Source organism: Leuresthes tenuis, unplaced genomic scaffold (genome assembly GCF_036924035.1).
Source record: "Leuresthes tenuis unplaced genomic scaffold, fLeuTen1.0.hap1 SCAF_2, whole genome shotgun sequence".
Taxonomy (NCBI): Eukaryota; Metazoa; Chordata; class Actinopteri; order Atheriniformes; family Atherinopsidae; genus Leuresthes; species Leuresthes tenuis.
The window spans coordinates 27,274,414-27,298,195 of NW_027325356.1; the positions used below are offsets into that span (position 1 = coordinate 27,274,414).

Sequence of the window (23,782 nt, forward strand, 5' to 3'; positions counted from 1 at the left end):
GAATTTTACCTGGTGGAAGCTCAGGTCTCTTTGGCCTAATAATGACTTTTGCCCCTCCTCCAAAGACAGCAGCCCACATGCGGTTATTAAGGGGATGCGCTGCCAAACGGAAGAGTTCATTGCTGTTGTGAGTGCCCAGACCATGGATGAGCAGTGATAGATAAACAGCCACGACCGCTTCACACAGCAGCACATTGAGCCTCGGCTGGTCCTCCTCCCTTGCAGACGTCAACAGAGAAATCAGGGACGACACACCTGCAGAGAGAGTACATGGCGTTTGTATAATAGATTAACCTGCAATTTACAAAAATAACTTCCACAGCTAAATAAAAACACTATCTCTGCACACAAGAGAACTCTTTGATGGAACATTTGCATGATGATGTGATAAGTCTTTGTCTTTCCATTTCCTTCCCAGAGGCCATGGAGCTCCTATTATAGAACACCATCTGCCTCTCTGCATAAACACAGATTACCTTGCTTTGCTCTGCTCTGCTCTGCCTCTCCCTCTGCTATTCATGTTCTCTCTCAGTCATGTATTTGATCCCCACATATTTCCCCATCCACTGCATCCAGTGAGGATTCTGGAAAATTATTAACTCAAGCCCAGTCTTACTAATGTCGTATCAGGAGTAATTAAACAAAAAAAGACTGTCAACTTTTCCTAATTTTTGCGTTTAGAGTCAATCTCAAGCCAACCCCCACAATACCAGCGGCTAGTAAAGTATAATCTTAGTTACCTGGCCACTGTGCAGGGGCAGAGTTGGGAGTTACATGTTCTTCAATGCTTTCTGTGCGCAATCGTTTCCTTTCGCTAAGCAACAGGCCCTGGTAAACCATGCCTGTAAACTGGCTGGTCTCCGTTTGACTGCTGCAAAGCCAACAACAGAAGAAGAAGAAACCATTAGCTGCAACCACGCAATGCTGTTTTCAGGATGCAGAGAATGCTGGACCTATGGCACTGTGCTGATGGCACAATTACCTGTAGCTGTGGCTGTCACACAGTGCTTGATAGATGCAAGCAGACAGGGATGCCGCTAGTGTGTGCAGGGTATTCACCTGAGAATGAAAGACACACTTTACTATTTAACATCTTCATGAACAATCAGTATAATCACTATGAAAGGCAGAAGACTATATATTTAGGATGGGTCCATAAAGCATTTCTCTCTGGTAGAAAAGGGCAAGCAGAGGTTTTTTTTGGCCAGTGTCTCTGGTTAGTGTGCTAATTCACCTTCAAATTTCTAACATATCATGTAAGTAGAGCTGAAGACAGAGAGAAACAGCCAGAACTCTCATCCCTTTTTTTGTTGTTGTTAGGTGATGAGTTATTCCTATATAATTAGATCATTGAAAAGAAGTGACAGTGACAACACCAACAACAAATTGCCTTTCTGAAAAGTGCTGATATGAAAAAATAGTGCTCAGATTGGCTGGAAAAAAGGAGACAACCGTTTTTTCCAGCCTGCTCCATCTCCTCTATCTTCCTTTGACACAATTAAAACATTCTGCCTTCATCTGTATAAAAGCTAGATTTTTATTCAAGTTCTGACCCCATCATCCATGATGTCTGGATGTGGCGCAGTCTCCATCAGTGTGATGGTGTGGAGGATGTCGTGAATGTGGTTGCTGAGGTGGAGAACAGGATTGGCTATGACTGTTTTGGTGGGGGCGATGCAGGCTGATAGCAGAGGCAGAGTTGTAGGCAGAGGAAGAGGAGACTGCAGCTGCTTCACTGTGGTTTCCTACACAGTAAGAGAAGACAGTGTAATTTTACTTTTACAGGAGATTAAAATAGCACAAAACAAATGTGTGTGTACAAATGTAAATGTATACCTGCTGGCTTTCCTGCAGAAGAAACAGAAGCTCCATGCGAACAGAGGTGACCCCCCCTCCCTTGGCTCCATGAAGGCTGCAGTAGGACAGAAACACCCTCAGCAGAGCCTGGTTCTTCCTCAGCCAGGCCTTGCGTCTCTCTGAGTGCTGCTGCTTGGCTTGAAGGCGACGTCGTTCCATCTGGTGCCGCTCGTATGCGCCAGCCTCCATGAAGTCTAGTGCGTCATCTGATATGTCCACAGACGCTGTGCGATCTCCCCACCGCTCTACTTCTGACCTTTCCTCCTTCCCTTCCACCTGTGTGTTAACATATACAGTAAATTGCCATGGCTTACAAGAAGGAAGGAAAAATATACAACTTTGGAAATACCTAGTATGGGGGAAAAACTGCTAAGTAAAAATCTAAATTCTGAAAGTGTACCTTGTAGTTGCAGATCTTATGCATTGCTGCTATCTCCTTCTCCAGCCAATTGTAGAGCTGGAAGCGTAGTTTTCCTCCATCCACCTCAAAGCCTGTGGCCAGCGTACGCAGCTCTGTCATCAGAATCTTCAGACAGGCACGGAACTTCAGCTGCTCTGCTATCACATCCACCTCCGACTCACCCTGAAATGTAAGAAAGAGGCTTAAAAGTAAATGCCTGCTCTTTGCAGATGTATCAACTTAACATTAGCATTTTTGTAAAATTCAAAATCAAGTGCCATCCTAAATATAAACTTCAGATTAGCAAGTGGTTGCTACAGACTGAATTTCCCTGAGGTAGTCATCCCAAAGGGATCAATAAAGTTGAGGCTAAGTGTAAAGCTCTCAGAATGTAAATTTGGTTAAGAGTTCACAGAAGATGCATACATATTTATTTATTTTTTCCCCAACATGGAAAAAAACAAGAATTCCAACACAAGAATCTGAAAAGGATCTGACTTTACAGAAATTAAAGATGCAAGCTGTGTGCTTCTTTTTCTTTATTTCATTCAATAGAACTAAAAGAACAAATAGTCACTTCAAGGACTGATTATGTAACACTATCGCTAAAGAAAGCAATGACCTTATGCACGACTTCTTATTGCAGTTGAGTTGGAGAAGCCTCTGACTGAAGCTATTCTATTGTTTTATCAGTATTGGCAACAAATATGTGTGTAATATGATGCATAGTCTTGTCTGTTATATTGAAAAGTTTGTTCAATTTTTTTTATTCCACCATCTCAAGGAGCTCCAGAGCTGTCTCCAGCACAGAGCCACCCTTCATAATCAGTTGAGAACGATTTAGTCTTTCTTTTGTATAAATTCTAAACAAACACATGTTTAATATTAGATACATGCATTTTTCAGGAGATTCTAGATTTGTTACTGCTACCTGTGAGTCCTCTCTTTGCAGTTTGGGGCCATCATTCTTTGAGCCTTCGACCGCTTTGTTCTCAAGGTCCGGCTTCTTCATGGTGAGACCATCATCATCCCCATCTTCATCATCATCATCATCATCATCATCCTTGTCCTCTCCCCAGTCAAGCTTCAATTCGTCTTCTCCCACCTTGACCAAAGGCTGGCTCCAGTCCAACCCACCAGCACTATCGTTTCCTCCCCAGGCATGGGTAGGTGGTGCCGGGGAGCCCCAGTCCACACCACTCTGTGTGCCATTTTCCAAGGGTTGACTTGCGTTTACCTTACCCTTGGATGAAGCCTTGGTAAGAGGGGAGGAGTTTGATTTTTTGCTAACTTTGGGAATCTTGGAGAGCACTTCCAAAGCCAAAACTGGGCAGCCCACCTAAAGAAAATTCAGATATGACAAATTAGATGTGTGATCGCTAGCATGTTTTCTGAGAGGATGGTCGACAGTTTGTTGTAAAAAGAGTGCAGCAATATAACTAATTAGCCCACCTTGAAATGTGCATTGGCAGTAGTGAAGAACAACTTGCGCTCTATAAGGTTTATCTCGTCTGCGCTGCTCTTCTCAGCAGTGAGGCCCACAGTTGTTGCTGTGCCCTCTGGATTAGCAAAGTGGCGACGAATGATTAAAGGATGTGTTCTCAAGAAGTTATAGAAACTAAACACCACAGGGTTGCAAGATTTCACCGTCACATCTACCACACAAGAATAAAGATAAGAGAGGAAACAAAATAATTAAAGATAGTAAAGTAAAATAAATAATTAGTGGAACAAGTGTCCAATAAGCCTTAACGTGCTGTACTGACCAGGATTCTCATCATCCTCTTTCGGGATACGCTCCAACAGTGTGTCAAGGGCTCGAGTGTAATCTTTCATGATCCAGTAGGCTATACTGCGAAGGAAAGGGTCGGGGTGCAGCCTGGAACAGTGGTAGCCGCTCCCATCCCTGTTGCAGCCCAAAACCTTCTCATAAAGAAGACCTTGGCAGGTGGAGGAGTTCTCAAAGTCAGCCTCATACAGCCTTGCTACTATCATGGCTAACTGGAGATCCTCCATCTTTTCCAACAACACCTGCAGATCATGAAAGAGGGTTAACACTACAGTTTACACAAGAAGGTTAAGTAAGCCCAAAATGTCAGAAGTTCCAGGACTTTTGAAGGAGTCTTTTATCACTGTAGCCAACACAAGCAGCTGAAACTATATTTTGACTGTGTGGTTGAAAACTATCCAAGATTGTTATACATGCTATCGGTATGATTTAGGCTGCTTTTTAATAATTCAAAATCTGCAGAGTAAATAGCTTCTCTTAGGAGCAGATATCTGCACTACCACTGATATAGAGGTCTAACTGTCATACAGAGATTCTGTTACCATTGGCACTGTATTGCCTCTGTAAATAAAATGAATGATGAGTGGAGGGGAATAAGCTGTGTCTGGGGATCTAGTGTGTTAATGAGTGTGTGGGTTGTTCACACCTCAATGGCATCTTTAAGGGAACCAGCTAATAAGAAGAAGGCAGCGGACTGTTCAAAACGTTGCTTTCCCAGCAAGGAGAAGGCATTCTTTAGAGCTGCTTTTCGCCAGCGATCCTCACTGAAGTTGTTCTTGAAGAACTGAGTCATCTTCTCATCATGCTGAGACCTGAGAGGAGAAAACCAGAAGGCTCTATAACTTATATTGGTTTGGAGAGGGTCTTCATTGAAGTTAAACTGTAGCAATATTCAGAATAAATTGATTTTTAGAGACAATGTTCTACTGTACCGAAACAGTCCCCACAGGACAGCTTTCTTCTTCATAGCCAAGTAGAACAGTGCAGCATCTAAAGGGTCATTGTGTCTCTGGAACGCAGCTTTCCCCAACTAATATAAAAAGAATTTAAGAAAAAACATTGCAGTAACTAAAACAGTACGCTGTCATTCACAATATTTACAATATTAAATCTCACATACAACAAATTATCCTATAATTTACCACAAGTGATTCCCTTACTTAGTAACTGCTACAGAGCAGTGCATGTGAATGATTTGCTTTTGTTTACTCTGCTCTTTTCACTGATTATAGCTCCTTAATAATTATCATGAAGAGATACTTTCCACAGGAACACAATAAAATAGAGCACATGGTGAAGGGAGGAAGCTTAAAATCACTTAGTTAAAGGTTAAAGGTACAGCAGACTATCTAAACTATCTAAACCTGGTGTAAAATATTTTGGTTGCCCAAGTTACCTTGCAGAAGATTCCCTCATTGATTTTTAGGTAACTGCTGATATGCAACTGTCCTACAACTAGAACTGACAACTAATTAAAAATCTAAAGAAAATGGTTAATTGTTCTTGCATTATCACTTGGTCAAATGTAATTGATTTTAATGAGATGCACTGAATGTACAGATTCCGCCCAGATGTTTCCTGGTACCTTCTCCACCATTTTCCTCAGTGTGTTGATGTTACGTATCCACCATCCCACTCCTACAGCTCTGAGCTCAGACCACTGCGGGTTGCCTCTCTGCATGGCAGGGATCATGTTCAGCTGCTCCTCTTCTGCCTCTGAGTGGAAGGCCCATGCAAAGTGGCATGTTGAAAGACCTACCGGAGACAAACCGTGGGGGAGACATGCAAAATGTCCAAGGTTCAATGCAAAAATTAAATCAACTCCAAGTCATATCCTACATTTACAATCAAATACAATTAGTCATTTTTGTCCCAGCGGTAGCATAAAGAGGAGTATTTTTTTTACCCTGGTGGAGCAGCTGCATACGGTAAAGTGGGGGCAGAGAGGTGAGCAAGCAGGTATGAAGACGCATTGCGAGCAGGTACCTCAGTCCACACTCATCAAGAGCCTCGCCACCTAAATAAACACCAGGAAGCAGGTTTGTCAATAGGTTTCAACATACTGCCATGCAAAAATACCTAGCAAAGAGAAAAAGTCCTTTATTACCACAAAGAAAAAGCCAACTCCAGTATCATTTCAGTTCATGCAATCCTGTCAAAGAATATATATCTCTTGTCCCTGAACCTTCTTACCCTCGCTCTGTGCTTATGTAGCCCTGGAACAACCTGCTTATGTCCTCCTCTCAAAAGACTAAATAAATAGGATGGGAAATTAGAGAAAAAAGACAATGATAATGACAAAGTGCAAAGGAACAGTATATGCACTGTTGTTTATGTTAATAAAAGATTTGATGGCTGGAGATTAACAAGATGCAGGAACACACAATCTTTATGTTTCTAACCTTTAGACAACTTTAAAACAATATTAATGAATGTTGCCATATTTCATGTATCCACAAAGGAAAACTTCTCAATGAACTCTAGAACAGAACCCGAATTAATCAAGATAACGCTTTTTAAGAAAACAGTTTGGGTTGACTCGCTAAATGCCTGTCAGTGTGAAATAAATCAAAACATAAGAAAACACTGGAATGAAAGTGAAAGTCAGAAAAACAATATATTGTTCGGTCTAAACTAACTAATTAACAACTGAAGCAACATGCGCATGCTTTTAACTTTTAAGCCTGATGAAACGCTTGAGCCTCCTCAACACTTTTTACAACTGAGATACTGACACACAGAACCATTTTGTTTGGTGAAAATATGCATGAATCAGATAACTGGGGGAAGAACTAAGCATAAGACCTAAGCTTAAAATGCAGTGGATTCTCAGTTTAAATACTTCCATTAATGTGCATACACTGTATGCATCAACATAAGAAATGTAATTTCAAAACATGATAAAAATCTGTTACTGTTTACCTACAATTACACTGTAACAAGCATACCATCCCAACATTCTTAGTGCAATGCAGGCTGCCATACTTGTCAGTGTTTTCACTCAGGTGTATCCGTACACAGTAGATTAAGACACAGCAGTGGATACCCACAAAAACTAAATGAATAGTAACCTGTGTACTGCTGATCAGTGGAGCTTGTGATCTCAGCACTGGTAGTTGCAACAGTATCAGCCAAAGCCACCAGGAACATCTGCTCTAGCCTGGTCAGTCCTGGGAGGCTGGAGTGCATTAAGTGACTGGATAATACCTGGACACAGGCAAGAGGAATCGAAGCATATCAATAAAAATGTAATTGCTCCTAAATTATCACCCTTACAGAATTAAAACGAAAAGATTACCACAGTTTTTACAAGCTTTACATCATGCACAATACCTGAGCATGCTCTGGTCCAAAATAAGTGGGTCCATACTGAGAGAGGTTGATAACTCGAGATTTCTTCTCTGGTTTATCAGTAGCAAAGTTCACAAAGTCATCTGTGGTAACTGTTGACACCTGTTAAGACAGACGAGAAACAGAAACGCATCATCAGATCGAGGGAGATCTTGAACAACAAAATGAATTAAGATTCTTTAATCATTCCTACCTGGAAGAGGTCAGCATACTGGTCCTCGGCAGACTTCTGACCTACATCACCATCAGCCACCTTGGTACCCATAGCAGTCTCTTCTGCTCCTTTGTATGAAGTGTCCAGGTCAGCCAACATGAGAGAGTAGAGCGGCAAAGGGGGGATGGAGTTGATCTCCGTATAGTCCCTGCCTCCATCTCGGCCGGCCACAATGGTGTCTTTTGCTGTGCTGCCAGTCACACTGATTGTCCGAGAAAGATGTCTCCTGGCTCCACCTTCACCTGCCTCCACATCCCTCACCACAGCAACTTCTCCGGCAATACACTTCACCAGATGTGCAAGGATGGCCTGGACGCACACAAAACCAGTCGTTTATAAAAGTGGATACAACGAGACTGCCAAAGATCTTGACTGTCCAATCAAATAAGAATGTGCATAGCTACACATAGCAGTAGTTATCTTTGATGAAGTAAGTTCAAATTTTAAATAATTCCGTTCCATTTCTTAAAAATCATTGAATCAGGGAGAAATGACTGTACCTTGGCACGGCGAACCTTGCCCAGGTCCATGAGTTCCAGCAGCTGAGTTGGATGGTACTGCGGTAGAGTTGGGGACAGGGAGTGAGCTGCCTCAAACAGTCCCCCTTCCTGCAGTCCTGCTGGGGCACGGAGGGCCTCATCCACTGCAGCACTCCCTTCAAACACACTCTTCAACCTTGTTCTCCCTTCAAAGGCTGAAGAGGAACTTGTGATTTGACCTCCAGCAATGTCCGCTGATGATAGGTTGCCCTCTTCTCCCTCGCCAGGCTTCTTGTCCTGATGCCACTGAGCATAAACATGCATCTCGCAGTCCATACCCACCACCAGGATGCCATCCCTCACCCAAGATAGGGACACTGGCAGCGAAGGCGTGCCATCTACGGATGACACAAGGTCCACGGACCGAAGCAGGATCCAGCGTGAGCGGATCCCCTGTTTGATGCTGCCCCCTAGGGGAAGCGTGATGACAGCCACACCCTCCTTACTGCTAGTCTGCTCATTGACCATGCCAGATATACGGCCATACATGAGAATGTTAGAGCCAACCCCAACAGTGAGGATGTGGGATCCATCCTCCTTTGACAACCAGTCCAGGTGCACAAAGTGCTTAATATTAGGTGAGCTATGGTCTCTGCTCATGTATAGGTCAGACCTGTCATGGAGAAACATATCAACTTAGAGGACAGTTCACAAGAAAGAGCGGACAGAATATGATATAAACACAGAGGTAGTAGCATTCTGACCTGCTGTAGACAAAGAGGTTGGAGTCCACACTGACTCTTGGATCCAGGGTTGATGAGGGTCTGGCAAAGTCATCAAGGTGTACAGTTTGCTCTAAAACCCACTCTGAGCCACCAGTTGACTCACACTCATAGATGGACACATGCATAGAGAAATCCTCTATTGAACCCTGCAGCTGAGGAGAAGATAAGCCTTTTTTTACAATATTCATGAGAGTAGGAATGATACGGCAGAAAATGTCGATGACTACGCTAAGTGCACTTGAAATACAATACATATAAAGAAATGTGGACTCATGAGAATACTTCATTAGTGCCTGTAGAGATCTTTCTAAACTACCAGTTCTTCAAGTACACTGAGAACCCAGAATTTTTCAGCCTGACTGTGGACCATAAACCTCAAATTATTACTACTACCTGTCCTGGTCGTGGCTGTTTAAAGGCCATAGCCAGTCTGCCGATGTAGGAGCAGGACACAGCTACGGGCCGCCCTGACACGCACACAGCACTGTTGTTGTCCTCCTCCTCATTCATGAGGGCCCAGGGTTCCCAGCGGTACACGCGGTTATCCCGGTCATCTCCATTACAGGCATCAGCACCCTCCACAGCACAGTGCCAGAACCGCACGCGGGAATCGGAACAGGTGGTAACAATCAGGTATGGAGCCAGGCACACAGGATAGATAGAGGAAGAACTCAGATGACCTGGCAAAAAGAGGAGGCAAAGGAAATCAGAGAAATGCTCAGCAAAGATATGGCAAAGCATCTAAACATATTGTGTGTTTTTCTGAGACCATGCTGTTCCATTAACCATAGCATAGTTCTTGGAATTTTGAAATGTCACCTAGTCAACCAAAATAAATACATATATATATGTATATGTAACCCACCTGCAGAGGGCGTGGCTCTTGTAACCTCCACACCATGGGGTAGGTCAAGCCGCTTGCTGTACACCAGCCTGGAGCTGAGAATGAGCTTGCTGGCTGATTGCAAGTTGGCTGTAGAAGCTGACCGCGGCAGGGGTCTGATAGGAGAGGTTTCCGGAGATGAATCGGCATTCATTACTTGATTGGGAACCATAAGCTGGCTTTGGAAGCTAAAATCTGGACTTGGCTCATCTGGACACAAAGATGCAGAAATATATGAAGTAGTCAACAACTCAATATTCAAAATTGAGGATGTCACATAGATTCATGCTTAACATATCCAAGTAATTTCCATTATTACAGCATTGCCTGCTTAACTGGGTGCACCCCTGTACTTACCAACACAGGCCTGCACAGACTTGAGATGCAGGTGCCACATCTGCAGGACAGAGTTCCCGTTGAGATCCTTTTCTATCACCACCAAGAAGAACTTCTCAGAGAATGGGGCAGGTTGGTAGTCTGGGTTGAGTAAAAATAATTTTCATCTTATGACAATCGGGTTAGAAAAAGAAAGAAACATACAAAAAAAAACCTAAACTGAGTTTAATCTAACAGTGCGCAATACCTTCTCCAGTTGAAAAAGCTGGTGTGAATGCCTCTGGTTCTTCTTGAGGTTTGTAACCTAGAATGAAGTCCTCTTGGAAGACATGCAGCAGCTGAGTGTTGGCGCCACACTGGATGCACATGAACATAGCATCAAACAGTTTACTGCATCTATTGATCAGAGTGTTTGGGGGTTTTCAAGCCAGAATTCCTGCTATAAAATACTAAAAGAGCTGCTAACCTGATTTGTAATGACATCCAGCTCTATGATACATCCAGGTCTGGCAGTGGACTGCTGGCTGACAATGTTGAACACCTCACCCACCAGTTTCTAAACAGACATGTATGAGCAAAAAAAAAAAAAAAAAAAAAAAGAACAGATTAAGTGCCTATTTGATTTATTCAAGTTCAACATTATATATTTTGAAGTATCGTAAGAAATGTTGCGGACTAAAAAACGTTTTCCCTTTGCAAAGTACCATATTTTGACTGAATATGAGTGTTGTGTGCATCGATGGTTTGTGTTTTCTTAACGTCAATAAATGAAACAAAGAAAATGTTAAAAACATCACAGATGTTGAAGAGCTAGCGGCTAACAAAGGTTTAATACCTGTGGATTATTTGGTTATATCAGTTCTCTGGCGCACCGTGGTTGATTTACTTCTGCCAGACTTACATAGAGCTCCCTCTAACCCTGTTTAAAACTCAATTCCTGGTCCTTTGTGATAAAAAGTTAAGACCCACTGTGTGAGATATAAAGACCCACATCCATAAAAGTCACCAAACAGATACTGCAGACATCTGTCACATCCCAGTGAGCAATAACATTTGCTGATGTGCAGTTATGACCGTGTGTGTTTACTTACGGACGTTTCAGGATCCGACAGCTCATCAAGCAGTTTTCTAGCATCCACGACAGCCTGATAGAGACGTAGGTTTTTACCATCTGATGCCACGAAGCAGGCGCTGGCACTGTTACAGTAGGTTCCTGATAAACACAGCACAAAGCTTGCGTGAAGCATTGAGGTTTTAAAGAATACTTTCAGATAATTTTTTTTTACTGACAGATTTACAGGACTTCTCTGGAGCACATGCACTATGCTAATGAAAGAAATCCTGCAAATGTGAGAGAAATATCAAAATGAGTAAACTCCATCAAGTGAAAACGGATTCAGGCTAGGTTTTAACTGAATAAGGTATATTGTTGCTGTCCAAGCACAGCCATGTAATTATGTTAATGTCTGGTGTATAAGGCATGATAAAGGTAAATCTGACATGCAAATCTGGGGTATGTTTGCAAATTAAAGCACCGAAGGCCTACATGCCCTTGTATGTATGAGCATGGATTTTTCTTGAGAAATTATCAAATGAACCAATTATCATGTTGCCACAGAGGCAAACACAGACACACTTTCACCTAAAAACAAACCCTTTTTACAACTATGAACTCATTGCAAATATACTTAATCTATTTACAACAGTATGATAAAACATATCTTAAACTAGGGTTGCCAAAAATAACCCTTTTTTTTCATCATTCATACACAAATACTATTTCACACCAAAAATTACTATCTAATTAGAAACTGATTTGCAATGTTTTAGATGCTAACGGTTCTGTCTTAATTTCCTACAATTTGATGCAACTTTACAGCAAAGCTGCAGACAGACATATGGCTCCTGCCCTCACTTCATCAATAAATCATCACCATATACCTTATGAAATGATGTGAGATGATGTGAGAGACTGGAGAGTCACGCGTCACTCTGTGAAAATCATCTTAATAACACATTGTTCGAGGTTTCAAACTCTGCGGCTGATCTAGCCAACCTTTCTACTGTCTGTTCAGAAAGCAGCTGCATCTTAAAGGCAAGAACCAACTAATCTGTGTCTAAAGGAGACTAAAATAAAAAATTCATTACATCGTCTGACATCAGTCCCATTTAATTATTCCAAAGCGCAGAACTTATATAATAGTGTTGCATTTAAGTCAATTAAAGGGGTGTTCATTTTTGTACTCTTACGCTGTTAGATTGGAAGCGTGTCCTCAAAGAACATTTTAGTCTCTTAATTTGTCATTTTCCTTCAGTGGTATCAAAAAAGATCTTAAGTATTTTTCTTGCTATCGAGCTTGAAATTCTGTAAAAAACTGTATTGTGCACCTACCAAGCACAGAGCTGGGCACTAGTGTAGGTAGCCAAGCAACATTGCTGAAGGCGGAGGTGTGCAGAGAGTTGATACGAGCCAGTTCAGAGACACCTCCAGTGCAGGAGAGGGGTCCAATGTGGTCAACTCTCCATAAAATCAGCTCACTGTAAATGGCGTTGGGGTCATGGAAGGTCCTTGTAGCTGCATTACGAAGCTGCTTTCTGTTAATGCAAAAGTGTCACATCATTTTGAAGTCATGTTTTAACTTGAGCACATGGAGTTAATCAATCTAAAAGCCAATGACAATGTGTTACAATAAGCAGCATCTATGACAATTCAACTTTTGTTCATCTTGTCTACTCTCACATACAGAGAACAAATGTGTAGTCATGTACTGCGGCATGCATATTACACACTCTGGCCTTCATACTACACAAAGAAGCACCCTCTGTGCAGACTGTTTCCTAACAGACACCTTCTTCTTAGACGCCAAAAGTAATTAGACTGATTAGCACTGCAATAGAGTGCATGGGATGGAAGCAAAGCAAGAGTAAGCAAGACTGTGGTTCTCTTACTGCTGGCATTAAAAGGGTGAGAAAGTGTGATCAGCTTTTTGTATGGGGGTTCCTCACATTAGGTCGGAGGACAACTGCAGACAGCTGATATTTCCCCAAAGCAAGATACCCTCCGACAGTGAATGGCACTATATCAGTCTCCTAGCATGACCCCCAATTAAAGAATCCAACATTCACTTCGTCCCTTCTGTCTAATACCTGGGAAGTCCTTTTGGTATGGGAAAGGATGGAGGCTGCTCCCCTTCCAGGCTTCCAGGGGCTGATGGAGGGGTGAGCAGGGCATTGTGGTGAGAGGAGGTCAGCAGCAGTGGCAGCACAGTGTGACAGGCTTGGTCGTTCAGATGGAAACGGTGGCCACAGTACCGGACCTTGTGCGATACAGTCAGTACATTGGAGAAGGCAGAACGCTCCGCAAAAGTCACTGCCCACTGTAAAAAGAGGAGTCAGAATATTTTGTGAGGAAACACATACAATGCACAAACTAAAATAAATAACTTTTTTGATTAAACTATGACGTTATGGTATGTGTTGTTAACTTTAATAAGCTTGAGGGAAAACATTTAATCATAAGAAGCATCTTGGTCAAAAGTGGTTATCTTTTTTTTTTTTTTTTAAAAAGCACCTGAAACAAACAAAATGGTGACTCTCAAGTTGTACCTGGTTAAGAGATCCATCGACATGCTTGGAGACCATCATGACAGCAGGACTAATGCCAGGGCGAAGTTTGGGTAAGGGGGACACGGAGGATGAACCCAGGCCGGCTGAGACCGAAGCAGAGCGGGAGAGACGCTGGACCATCCTCCCCTGCTCACCAGTGCCAGCACTCTCACTCTCAGTCAAAGTGCAGGCGTACATCAGGATGTTTTTACTAAGAGAGTTAGCATCACCTGTAGGAAAAGCTACCGGAATGCGTGAGGAGAAGGACACCTGGTGGAAGAGTCAGAGGAAGATATAAAAAAAAACAATATTAGCGTAGGTACATGGTCTCTATAAGCTTTTCAGCTTATAAACTAATATGATATCCGCTCTGTAGTTCATCCATGAAAATACTAAAAATATGCTAAATAAAATACGCCAAAAACTTAACCATAACCATACAGATGGATAGTACATAAAGATATATTCAACCTCCCTCCACAGTATACATGTACTGTAGATGCGTACACGGCACTATTGAAAATGTCAGTGTTCTCTTACTACAGTCACAAAGAGACGCTGTCCACAAACAGCACTGTTGTCAAATCCCATTTTGTCTACAAATGACAGAAGAAGAAATTTCTTCTTCCAACTAACATTCATTACTTTAAAAGGCTTTTTTCCATGAGAGCGGTCTGGTCTTTTCCAATGTATGAGTGACATGTTAGTCAAGTTGATGTTAACTCATTATTTCACTTGAAGTGCAGTAAATCTTCCCAGCAACCTTTAATCCTTTCAAAAACAGTAGTCATGTTTCCATCAAAAGTACGGACTTTGGTGAAAACTACTAACTCGCGAGTTTTCCGCAGGTTGGCATGACAACTAGCCTGTAAACGTTTTACCGGCTTCCCGACCCGGAGTTCTTGATATATGCTGGCATTTCTCTGCCGTTTACTGTCAAGGATTGCGGTTATTTGTTTCTCCTTAATTAAAGTTAAAAACGCCACAACTTCTTCCTCCGTCCGCACAAACCTTCCGTGGTCCGCCATGTTTGTTGTCTTGTGAGTGACCCGCAAACACCGCAAGCAGTTAGGGGGAAAGTGCGCTACATCAGACTTGATGTGAACAGGTGTCTCCATCCCTTTTGAATCAACCAAAACCCTAGCGGGCGTATTTTCATTTGTGTGAATCAGGGGATTTTAATTCGAATTATGGCATTTCCATCATAACTTTCAGATGCGACACTTCTCGATGCGCATCTAAACAGGCTGATGGAAGCGCACCTAGAGATGGACGAATGTCAGCCTCAAAGTGTTTGTTAAACACACCTAACTAGCAACAGTGGCCGATAGTGTTTTCAGCCATCCGTGATTAGAGCCTGTAGGATTGGATCAGCGCGCCCTCACTCATTAGCAAACAATAAAACATTTAATCAACATTCACACAGTAGCTCTTAACATTTAGCTGGTGCTAACAATCACTTGCACTACTAAAAAAAGAACAGCAGAGCAAGACATGTCAGCTGTTGGCAAATAACAAACTCCATGAGTCACTTGATAGAAACAAAGAAGTGCCATGATTCTTTGAGTTTTAAGTCCCAGCTACACCACGGCCAATACCTGCACTACTTAATTCAAAGTGATTTAAAGTAGAGGTGCTGTCTTTATGGAAAACATGAACACTCATTTACTTATGGAAATTGAGCATTTTTCTTTTATCTTCTTGACTTTCCCCTCACCTGAACCTGTCTGAAGATGCCCTGGTTGAATTCATCCAAGTACTTTACATGCCAAACCAGAAAAGATCCATCAGTGGGATGGATAGTAAACAGCATATCTGGGCTCTTGTTCCACTCAGTAATCAGTGTCTCCATCTTCCTCTCGAGCAGCATGGAGGGCAAAGGCATACTGGAGCTCGATCCGGGGGAGGATGCTTTGGTGCTTCCTTGCTCTCCTGAATCAGCTTCTTCTCCGTGCTCTGAGGATGCTTTGTCAGACATCTCGTCCAGGTCTAGGAAGCAAGAAAACAACACGCTTTTAGCTCATAATGCTGCTTTTGATTTGTTAAGGAAATCGTATGCTGGCTTAGTTGGGGATTATACCAAAGTCAAACTTCATAGGGGATCCTTCAGGGTCCAGGGGGTCCTCGGTAGTCTGGTCCAGCTGCTGTTCAGAGAACTTACGGAGCTGCAGCATAAAGAGGTCCATAGAGGAAGTGAAGCTGAGATCCTTGTTGTTGAGCCAGTGAACCATGAAGCCACCACCACCACTGCCATCTTCTGGATTGAATACCGCAGAGTCAGCTAACACTGATGGGATGTCTAAAAGAGGAAGGACATGACGGATAGGATAGAAATGATAAAATTTAACAAATACGAAATGAATATCACCAAAGCTTAGAAAAAGTAGCTAACTGATGTAATTTGCTTATCTTTTAAACTATTCCAACAAAAACAACCTACCTGTGTTGGGATTAATACTGGCTGAGATATGGAAGTGACACAGAGCATTGGCATGATGAGCAATGTGGCGGTGAGTGTGTGAGTCCTGTGTGCCAAGTTGAGAAGGCAGCAGCTCGCTGTGTGCCACCAGAGCAGAGGACCGTCGCCGGCCCCGGCGCAGCTGTTTAAGGTGGTGGATCGACTAAACAAGCAAATCACAGGAATAAAACCAACAGAATAGCTGTCTCACTCTTGCCTTATCTCTTCACTTATTGTTTATAATGTAATATTTGCGGTCAATCTACCTCCAAAGCATGCTGGATCTTGTCCTTATTTCCTGCCAGGCCTGGCAAGCTTGAGCTGAAGGACTGCGCGTTCTCAGAAATCTGCCCACCAAGCAGACTATCTTCTGGTAAAAGGGTTTCGGACCATAACCTACACACACCATCCTCGCAGGATGTCAGCAAAACATTGCACACTGAGCCCCTATAACACAGAATGCGAATACAACTGTAAGTCAATCATTCCTTTTGTTTTATTTTTCTAGATTTGGTTTCTTCAAATTGTCCATCATAAAAAGGTCCATCATTAAAGTACAGCACATTGAGTTGGCACCTCTCTGGTCATTTCTGATGATTTCCAAAATGAGATTTTCAAACCATTTGCTTTAGAGAATTTATCAACATGAAAAAAATAGATGCCTCAGACAGGACATTGATGAATGTGGCCTCGAATGGTAGCAATTATGCCACTAAAACATGGAGCAACAACACAGTCTGATGAAGCTCTTCAAAATGGCTGGATTTTCCCCTGCTGTTTGATGTGGGGTTGAGTTTTATTACAGTTTGCATGCTGTCAGACTCCCATAACTGTGACAAATCACCAATAATGTTTTTAAAGTCTTGTAGGCAAGGTAACAAGCTCCATGTTGTTGGTGTCAAGATATTCCTGCCATAAGTGTTTGGAAATGCTGTGTTGGGGTGCAACAGCTTCTTTTCTATGCATTAAGATCAGCAGTAATATCAGTCGACACCATGGGTTACTGAATATCAGGGTTTCATAACTCACTTAATTTCTGTCCTACCTGTGGTGAGCTGTGAGCACAGGATCACAATTTGGATGGCACACTGCAGGTAAATAAACTGTTTCATATATTTTTTCTGGAGGTAGTTTATGGAAGCTACAACAGTTTTTTTTTTTTTTTTTTTTTTTTTAGAATCTGCTTTCTTGGATGACAAGACAAATTTGTTGAGCTGACGAGCTCTAGTGACACATCTGTCGTGGCCATTTTCTGCAGACGCACAAATGTGGAACGATTCACATCAAATTCATCTGGTATGTTTCTTTATCTAAGGCCAGTTTCGAGCACACCGATGGTGTTGTTCCCCAGTTGGTTTGGCCTGCTGCAGCAATGTGAAGGCTGGTGAGAAAGGAATAATTTTGTTGTGCTTTTGTTTATTTTTATAAAGAGAGTAGGTGTCGTTTGTCTTTTAGCACAAGGCGTGCGCACAGCTAATTTTGTGACATAATCACTGTTGTTTTGTGATGTAAGTCAGTGAAGCTGAATCTGAGCATTTTAAAACATTGGTATCAAAAATATGAACCAACATTTTGAAATTATAGTGTTGCATTTGTCACTAAATGTCCTTCCAAAAATGTGTGGCTGCAATGATACGTTGAACAGTTTTGTGCACTCTGTGCATATACTATGTAAAATTTCTGCTGGCTATTTTGTCACACAAGGTCCTTAAGGACTGACAGTTTACTGAGAGTGAAAACCATGGTAAGTGACATAATAATTTGTCATTTTAGTTTGAAGGATGGCCGAGAGTCAGAAAAACAAACAAAAAAAAACTTTGACAGATACCATCTATTCTATAACACAAGTGTAAACATGATGTCACGCTCTAGAAGACAACAACTTTGACCATGACTGCTTATCCTTTCTTACTTGGGCATGTACTTGCTGGTCTTCCTCCAGGACATGCCAGTGACCGAGCGCGGATGAGCCAGGTAAACAAAGGAGAAGTGAACGGGAGGAGACTTTTTATCCGAGGGGTCCTGAACCACCACTGCAGAGCGCCAGCCGGTGGTGGGATACCACACTTTGAGTAAACAGTCATCCTGTGCACAAACACGCATACATTTCAACACACATCATATGCACAATTATGAAAATGGCTTAACTATTAGGTGCTTCGTCATGTTTAAACATGAATCTAATACCTTCCCAACTGTTGCAAAGTACTCCCCATCAGAAGACCACTTAGCAATGTGGACAGATGCAGCAGTCCTGAGAGAAACACATGGAAGAACAACAACATCAGCTGTGTTCACTTTTCCATGAGACATGGAACACAAACACACACACACACACACACACACACACACACACACACACACACACACACACACACACACACACACACACACACACACACACACACACACACACACACACACACACACACACACACACACACACACACACAAACTTGTTTGCAATGTCCCAATTTCTTACTCATTCACCCTAAACCTAACCATAAAAACAAGTTTTAGACAAATATAGTGGCCCCCTTGTTTTTGGGCCTTACAAATATAAAAAAGAAAAAAAATTACACACACACACAAGTGTGTCTCTTGTCAGCTGTGAGAGTGTGACAGCTTTGCGCAAGAGCTATCACTGGTCATTTCTGAACTTGCACTTCTCTGTTCTAGTAGCTACCCATGTGTCATCGAATGACAATTACCAGCAAGGTATCACATGTCTGTGTCTATTTACACAGCTTTAAGTGCAGGCTGCCAACCCAGGAGTGGCTTATGGCACACAAGCATTTCACATTGGGGTAGATGCATCTGGATAATCAGTAACTAAGTTTTTATAAGCAAAAATTATCATTGCTCAACATTTAAGTGATAGAATTCAGGTCAATCTTTCTCTGTTCGGGACAGACACAAACAGATAGAACATAAAAATCATCAGCTGTCAAAGAAACACAAAAAAATGGCGCTTCTGTTTCACTTTCCACGAGCAAGCAAGTGTAATATCATACTGTTCCCTCAATGCTCACTTTATTCTTCAATAAACTATCAGTATGAGTGAGAGGAGCAACATATTTCTTCACTTGAAATCATATAAGACAACCTTGGCTGAAAAAAATTAAATAAAATAAAATCTGGTTGCTCAACACCATTTACTGCTTAGTTTTGTGGGAAAAGATGCATTTGTGTCATCGCTTTTTTTTTTTTACATAACAATCCTGTTGGACATTTTTACAGTATGTGAAAAGACAAAAACATACTTGCACTGCCAGACACAGTTCCAGTCATTGAGGACAGGGTGGGGTTTGTCCTCAATCATCTGTCCATCCTCCTCCTCTATTAGGGCATCTATCAGCGGCGGAGCCCACAGCTGGAGTCGCTCAGTTGCTGCTAGGATACGGTTCCCTGGGGCCACAAAAGCACTTAATTACACACTTCATGTCCCAAAACGACTTCTACAGTACAGAGAGCCACATGCATACAGTGACGCTTACATAATGTGAGAGTCGTTCCAGACAAACCAAAGGGGAGAGGGGTGGGAGCTGTGTGTCATGTGGACTCATTTTTTTCAGACGTAGGTTAAACACAGTAAGCACAGGTATACCTTGTGGGTCCCACGCCAGGTTGTAGGTGATGGCATCAAGGAAGAACTGTCCTGTCTTTTGCCACTGATAGTTAAGCTGCTGTTAGTGGTAGGAGAGCAACACACACCATGCAATGTTACTTGCATCCAAATGTGGTTAAACCCACCAGATACTGACTGAAATCCCTATGTAAAGCTAAAATACTGACATTCATACTCACCTTGTGGCGTTTATTTGGGTTGGTAGAAAGAGGTTCAAAGATGCAGACTGTGTTTCCATAAGATGCAGCAATCTAAATAGAAAGAGTTGCATTCATCATCACATTGTTATTTAGCCCATCAGGGCTTCTGCACAGTCATTCCCACAGGGGAATGTAGATGGGGAGTGGAGCAGGACAAACAGGATGACAAGGCGAGCGTGCACAGTAAAAGAAGGGCACAGACTTGGCTAAATGTACCACTTTCTGCTTAGCATAATTGATCATCTTCTCTGACTAAAACTGTGTGTGTCTGCATCTGAGTGTGCAATCGACACTTACCCTGCCGAGCTGGTGGGAGCACTCCACGCAGCCCACCTGTATGTTTCCATTTTGAGCTCCTGGGATAATCTGAACACAGTCAAAGTCACTAGCCAAGATCACTAAATCACAACCTGAGCCGTAGGCCTGAAAGAGAAGAAGAAAAAAATATAGAATAAACAGCAATAAACAACTAAAAGTAACTTCTGGAAATCAGAGGTTGTAAAGCTTTGAAAAAAATACATTTGGAAACCAGAACCATCCATTCATGAATACACCTTTATACAACACATTGTAGTTTCTCACAGCTATGTACATGTGTGTTTTGAATTTCCACATTATCGCAGTTAAAATGGATATAAAATGTAAATAAAAGCTCTGTCATAGCACTTCAAGCCCTACTTGAACCATGTAAGCACAAAGACGAAGGCTCTGTGTAGGCGTCTCTAGTGCACCTGTCATTGTGACTCATATATGTCCAGCAGAGCAATGTGCTAAAGGGCTGGCAGATGTTGAATATAAGTGTTTTACAGTGTGTAAATAAACATAAAGCTAGTCCCATCTGAGGCTGCAGCAATACACTGGTTTCACCATAAACCATGACACAAAAACTGGCCATCATCATCATCATCATCATCATCATCATACTGTGTGCAACAGTGAAAGACCCATATACAAGAATATATTTGATTATATTAATTTAATATATACATATAGGACAGTGTTCCTAATGAGATCTTTAGATATAGAATTAGATATTTTGAACATAATTACTCAACAAAGCTACTCTCTAACCTTGGTAACAATTAATCATTTATTGAACTGTATAAATTGTTGCATGTCAGACTCCTTTATTGTTTGTAAAATCACTGGAAGTCCAAATTACAACTGAAAAAATCTTTTTCAAAAATGGAACAGCCCTAATTAGAGAGGTGAGATATAACACAGCACAGCAGCTGTCTAAAATCCCCCCAAATTACTGGCCCTAAGCCCTAAAATAAAAAAAACAAACAAACGAACAAAAACCCTCATCAAGGAATAAACGCAACAGATGTTTATTTCCCAAGCTCAGCGGGCCGACCTGTGTTAAGATTTGGAGCATGGGGTTGAATGTAAACTGATACACTGGCTGTGCCCGTTAGCTGGCATGCAAAAGTAAACTGGCAGCAACAGCAGCACCTGGGAGACAGGCAAACTGGCCTCACAGCATCAGTACAGTCAGGATGACGGCTCGTGTCTTTCATTATTCAGGAGAACAGGAGTAGAGGCTGAGAACTACCTGGGTCACACAACGGGACAACACTACAGCCAGAGGATGAAGCTATAATGAAGACTTTCATCATCCTGTTGATACGACTGAATAAGATCTGAGTGAAAGGACGTAAAAGTTGTAAGGGAGGCGCAGTGTGTGCTTTACTATGACTGCGGCATTTGCTCCGGCACATTACAGCAGAAATTAAATTCGGTCACCGTCACGCACCGTCTAGAACAGCTCTGCACCTTTCTCTCATTTATTCACTCTCTCACACACACGCACAGAGGAATATGTACGCTTATTTTACTTTCTTCAGCAGCAAGTTGATTTGGATCTGTCAGGATGTTGAGGTTGTAAACTTTAGCACAAACATCTTAAACAGGATCACTGTTTTGTTCCAATAGTGTAGATTTTCATTTGTCTTCTGCATGTCATGATGAACATTGAAACCATTTCAATTTTTAAGAGCAACATCAAACACAGCTAAAATGTCATTTGTGTCTTCACAACACGACAACAAAGACATTATAAGTCCATTTACAGATCAGTTGTTTTTATAGTGTTTGTGCTCTGCGTTGTATTAATAGGAATAGAGATACCCAATAATACCAAGGGGCAGCACCAACAATCTCAGTAGTGTTTCAAATGTTATCCTGCGGCCTGCAATAAGCAGAATATTTTAAACGCTGGTTTAAGTACCAGCAGCATATAAATGCACAGGTTCAGTGTGAATCTGAAGTAAAAAAGTTTCCACTTTGTCAGCTAATGTTAGCTGTTCATATTGAAGGCCATTTTTTGGAGGTATGCATTTGTGGGGGTGTTAGCTTTTTCCAACAAAGACAGATTTGACCTGTAATTCTCCAGAAAGCTAACAATGCACAGTTTCTGAATGCTACGCATTGATCGGATGCTGATTGGTTGAAATTAGCTTGAGCTGAGTAAAGTGCCCCCTCACTGTACTCCCTCCATCTTAAAAAAGACTGATCCTTCTCCACCTTGATTTCTCTCTTTTCCACAGCAAAGCTTAAGGACCAACAACAGCACCAACACAACTAAGAGCTGTCCACAGCCCAGACTATAACACTATAAGATGTAGACATGCATTTGCAAGGTACTAATGGAAAGCACGAGGAGACCCATGTTCAGCCCATAAGAATGTTTCTGTCTTTAGATAAATAAAACATCTCTCCTGACAAAGCAGCTACGTCTAAGGACAGCAAATACATCATGAAAAGTAAGCGTACTGTCATGTAAACAGATGACCATATTTCTAAGTGAATCGACTGAAAGATCACCTCGTTGGGATAATGACATTGTATCTTCTTAAGCTCAGCAAGGCTTTAAAATAATCTCAATATTGTATTTTGATGTGCAATATGTGACAATAACAATACTGTCCAAAGTACCAAATACAGATCAAACTGAATCATCAACCTTGCTGATTTTTAGGCCAATTCTGGAATTTCTTTGGATAATTTTTTAGAAGCTCAGCAAACTCCAATATTCGTCTAATGAAAAACAGCAATGGCATCCAGATATTTGTTCAATTTCCAATCCGATTTACTAAAGTCTATGCATATAACACTAATTAGGGACATCTTAAATGCTATTTGCCTTATGAGAACCACCATGTTACAGAAAGGTAGCTGATTTGGAGGGTAAATGCATTGTAGTGGAAAGGAGTGAATGCAGTCATGTGCTATGGTAATGAAAGTAGATAAGAGGAAGAGAGTGATAGATACTTCTGCCTTCATTCCATCAAACAACACTTGTTTCCCCATGTCTAATGCAATCATGTAAAAATGTTTCACAACCACAAATGTTACCAAATGTAACATTTCCCTGTTTGTGTGAGCCAGCGGGCTTTAAGCTGATATGTTAAAACATTAACTGATCAATTCTGACCTGGAGTAACCTGGTGTTCTGTCAATTTGTATAAAGAGTTTATCCCTGTGAAATCCTATAGTCCGCACTTTGAACCCTCCGTCGACATTCATACCATACAAGCCTGGATATTTTTTTTTCCACAGCATCGCTACAACAAAACAATGAGCATTAATAACCAAACTGCACAAGATCGGGTTTAAATCGATATCTCCATTCATGTCAGTTGCTCACAGCTTAATCAATGTAGCCAGACAGAGTGACTGTCAACAATTACACAAATTATAAAGCTCATGCCACACTGACTTATGACTCTGCGGATGTTTGTCTTTGCTTCACAATCTAGTTTTAGATCAGGTTAAACTCATTTCATACAGATTT

At 41.7% G+C, this 23,782-nt stretch overlaps 1 protein-coding gene across 5 annotated transcripts in view; it reads right to left on the minus strand.

Annotated features, from left to right (window-relative positions):
• The window catches only part of dmxl2 (Dmx-like 2), a 41,891-nt gene that overhangs the window by 14,542 nt on the left and 3,567 nt on the right, over positions 1–23,782 (minus strand). For all 5 annotated transcript variants that reach the window (XM_072380904.1, XM_072380903.1, XM_072380902.1 and 2 more), the window contains exons 2-38: positions 20,284–20,409; positions 19,966–20,037; positions 19,766–19,844; positions 19,422–19,566; positions 18,346–18,412; positions 18,071–18,243; positions 16,425–16,605; positions 16,141–16,321; positions 15,781–15,999; positions 15,418–15,689; positions 13,701–13,970; positions 13,242–13,471; positions 12,487–12,689; positions 11,186–11,307; positions 10,561–10,650; positions 10,342–10,450; positions 10,116–10,235; positions 9,741–9,968; positions 9,269–9,555; positions 8,855–9,027; positions 8,112–8,763; positions 7,591–7,920; positions 7,380–7,499; positions 7,118–7,253; positions 5,953–6,063; positions 5,632–5,801; positions 4,979–5,076; positions 4,693–4,858; positions 4,024–4,288; positions 3,710–3,912; positions 3,189–3,596; positions 2,258–2,440; positions 1,837–2,133; positions 1,554–1,745; positions 983–1,059; positions 741–871; positions 10–255 (exon numbers count right to left, since the gene is read on the minus strand). In XM_072380904.1, the coding sequence (XP_072237005.1) occupies positions 10–255; positions 741–871; positions 983–1,059; positions 1,554–1,745; positions 1,837–2,133; positions 2,258–2,440; positions 3,189–3,596; positions 3,710–3,912; positions 4,024–4,288; positions 4,693–4,858; positions 4,979–5,076; positions 5,632–5,801; positions 5,953–6,063; positions 7,118–7,253; positions 7,380–7,499; positions 7,591–7,920; positions 8,112–8,763; positions 8,855–9,027; positions 9,269–9,555; positions 9,741–9,968; positions 10,116–10,235; positions 10,342–10,450; positions 10,561–10,650; positions 11,186–11,307; positions 12,487–12,689; positions 13,242–13,471; positions 13,701–13,970; positions 15,418–15,689; positions 15,781–15,999; positions 16,141–16,321; positions 16,425–16,605; positions 18,071–18,243; positions 18,346–18,412; positions 19,422–19,566; positions 19,766–19,844; positions 19,966–20,037; positions 20,284–20,409 (7,132 nt within the window). The remainder of the gene's footprint in view (positions 1–9; positions 256–740; positions 872–982; positions 1,060–1,553; positions 1,746–1,836; positions 2,134–2,257; positions 2,441–3,188; positions 3,597–3,709; positions 3,913–4,023; positions 4,289–4,692; positions 4,859–4,978; positions 5,077–5,631; positions 5,802–5,952; positions 6,064–7,117; positions 7,254–7,379; positions 7,500–7,590; positions 7,921–8,111; positions 8,764–8,854; positions 9,028–9,268; positions 9,556–9,740; positions 9,969–10,115; positions 10,236–10,341; positions 10,451–10,560; positions 10,651–11,185; positions 11,308–12,486; positions 12,690–13,241; positions 13,472–13,700; positions 13,971–15,417; positions 15,690–15,780; positions 16,000–16,140; positions 16,322–16,424; positions 16,606–18,070; positions 18,244–18,345; positions 18,413–19,421; positions 19,567–19,765; positions 19,845–19,965; positions 20,038–20,283; positions 20,410–23,782) is intronic.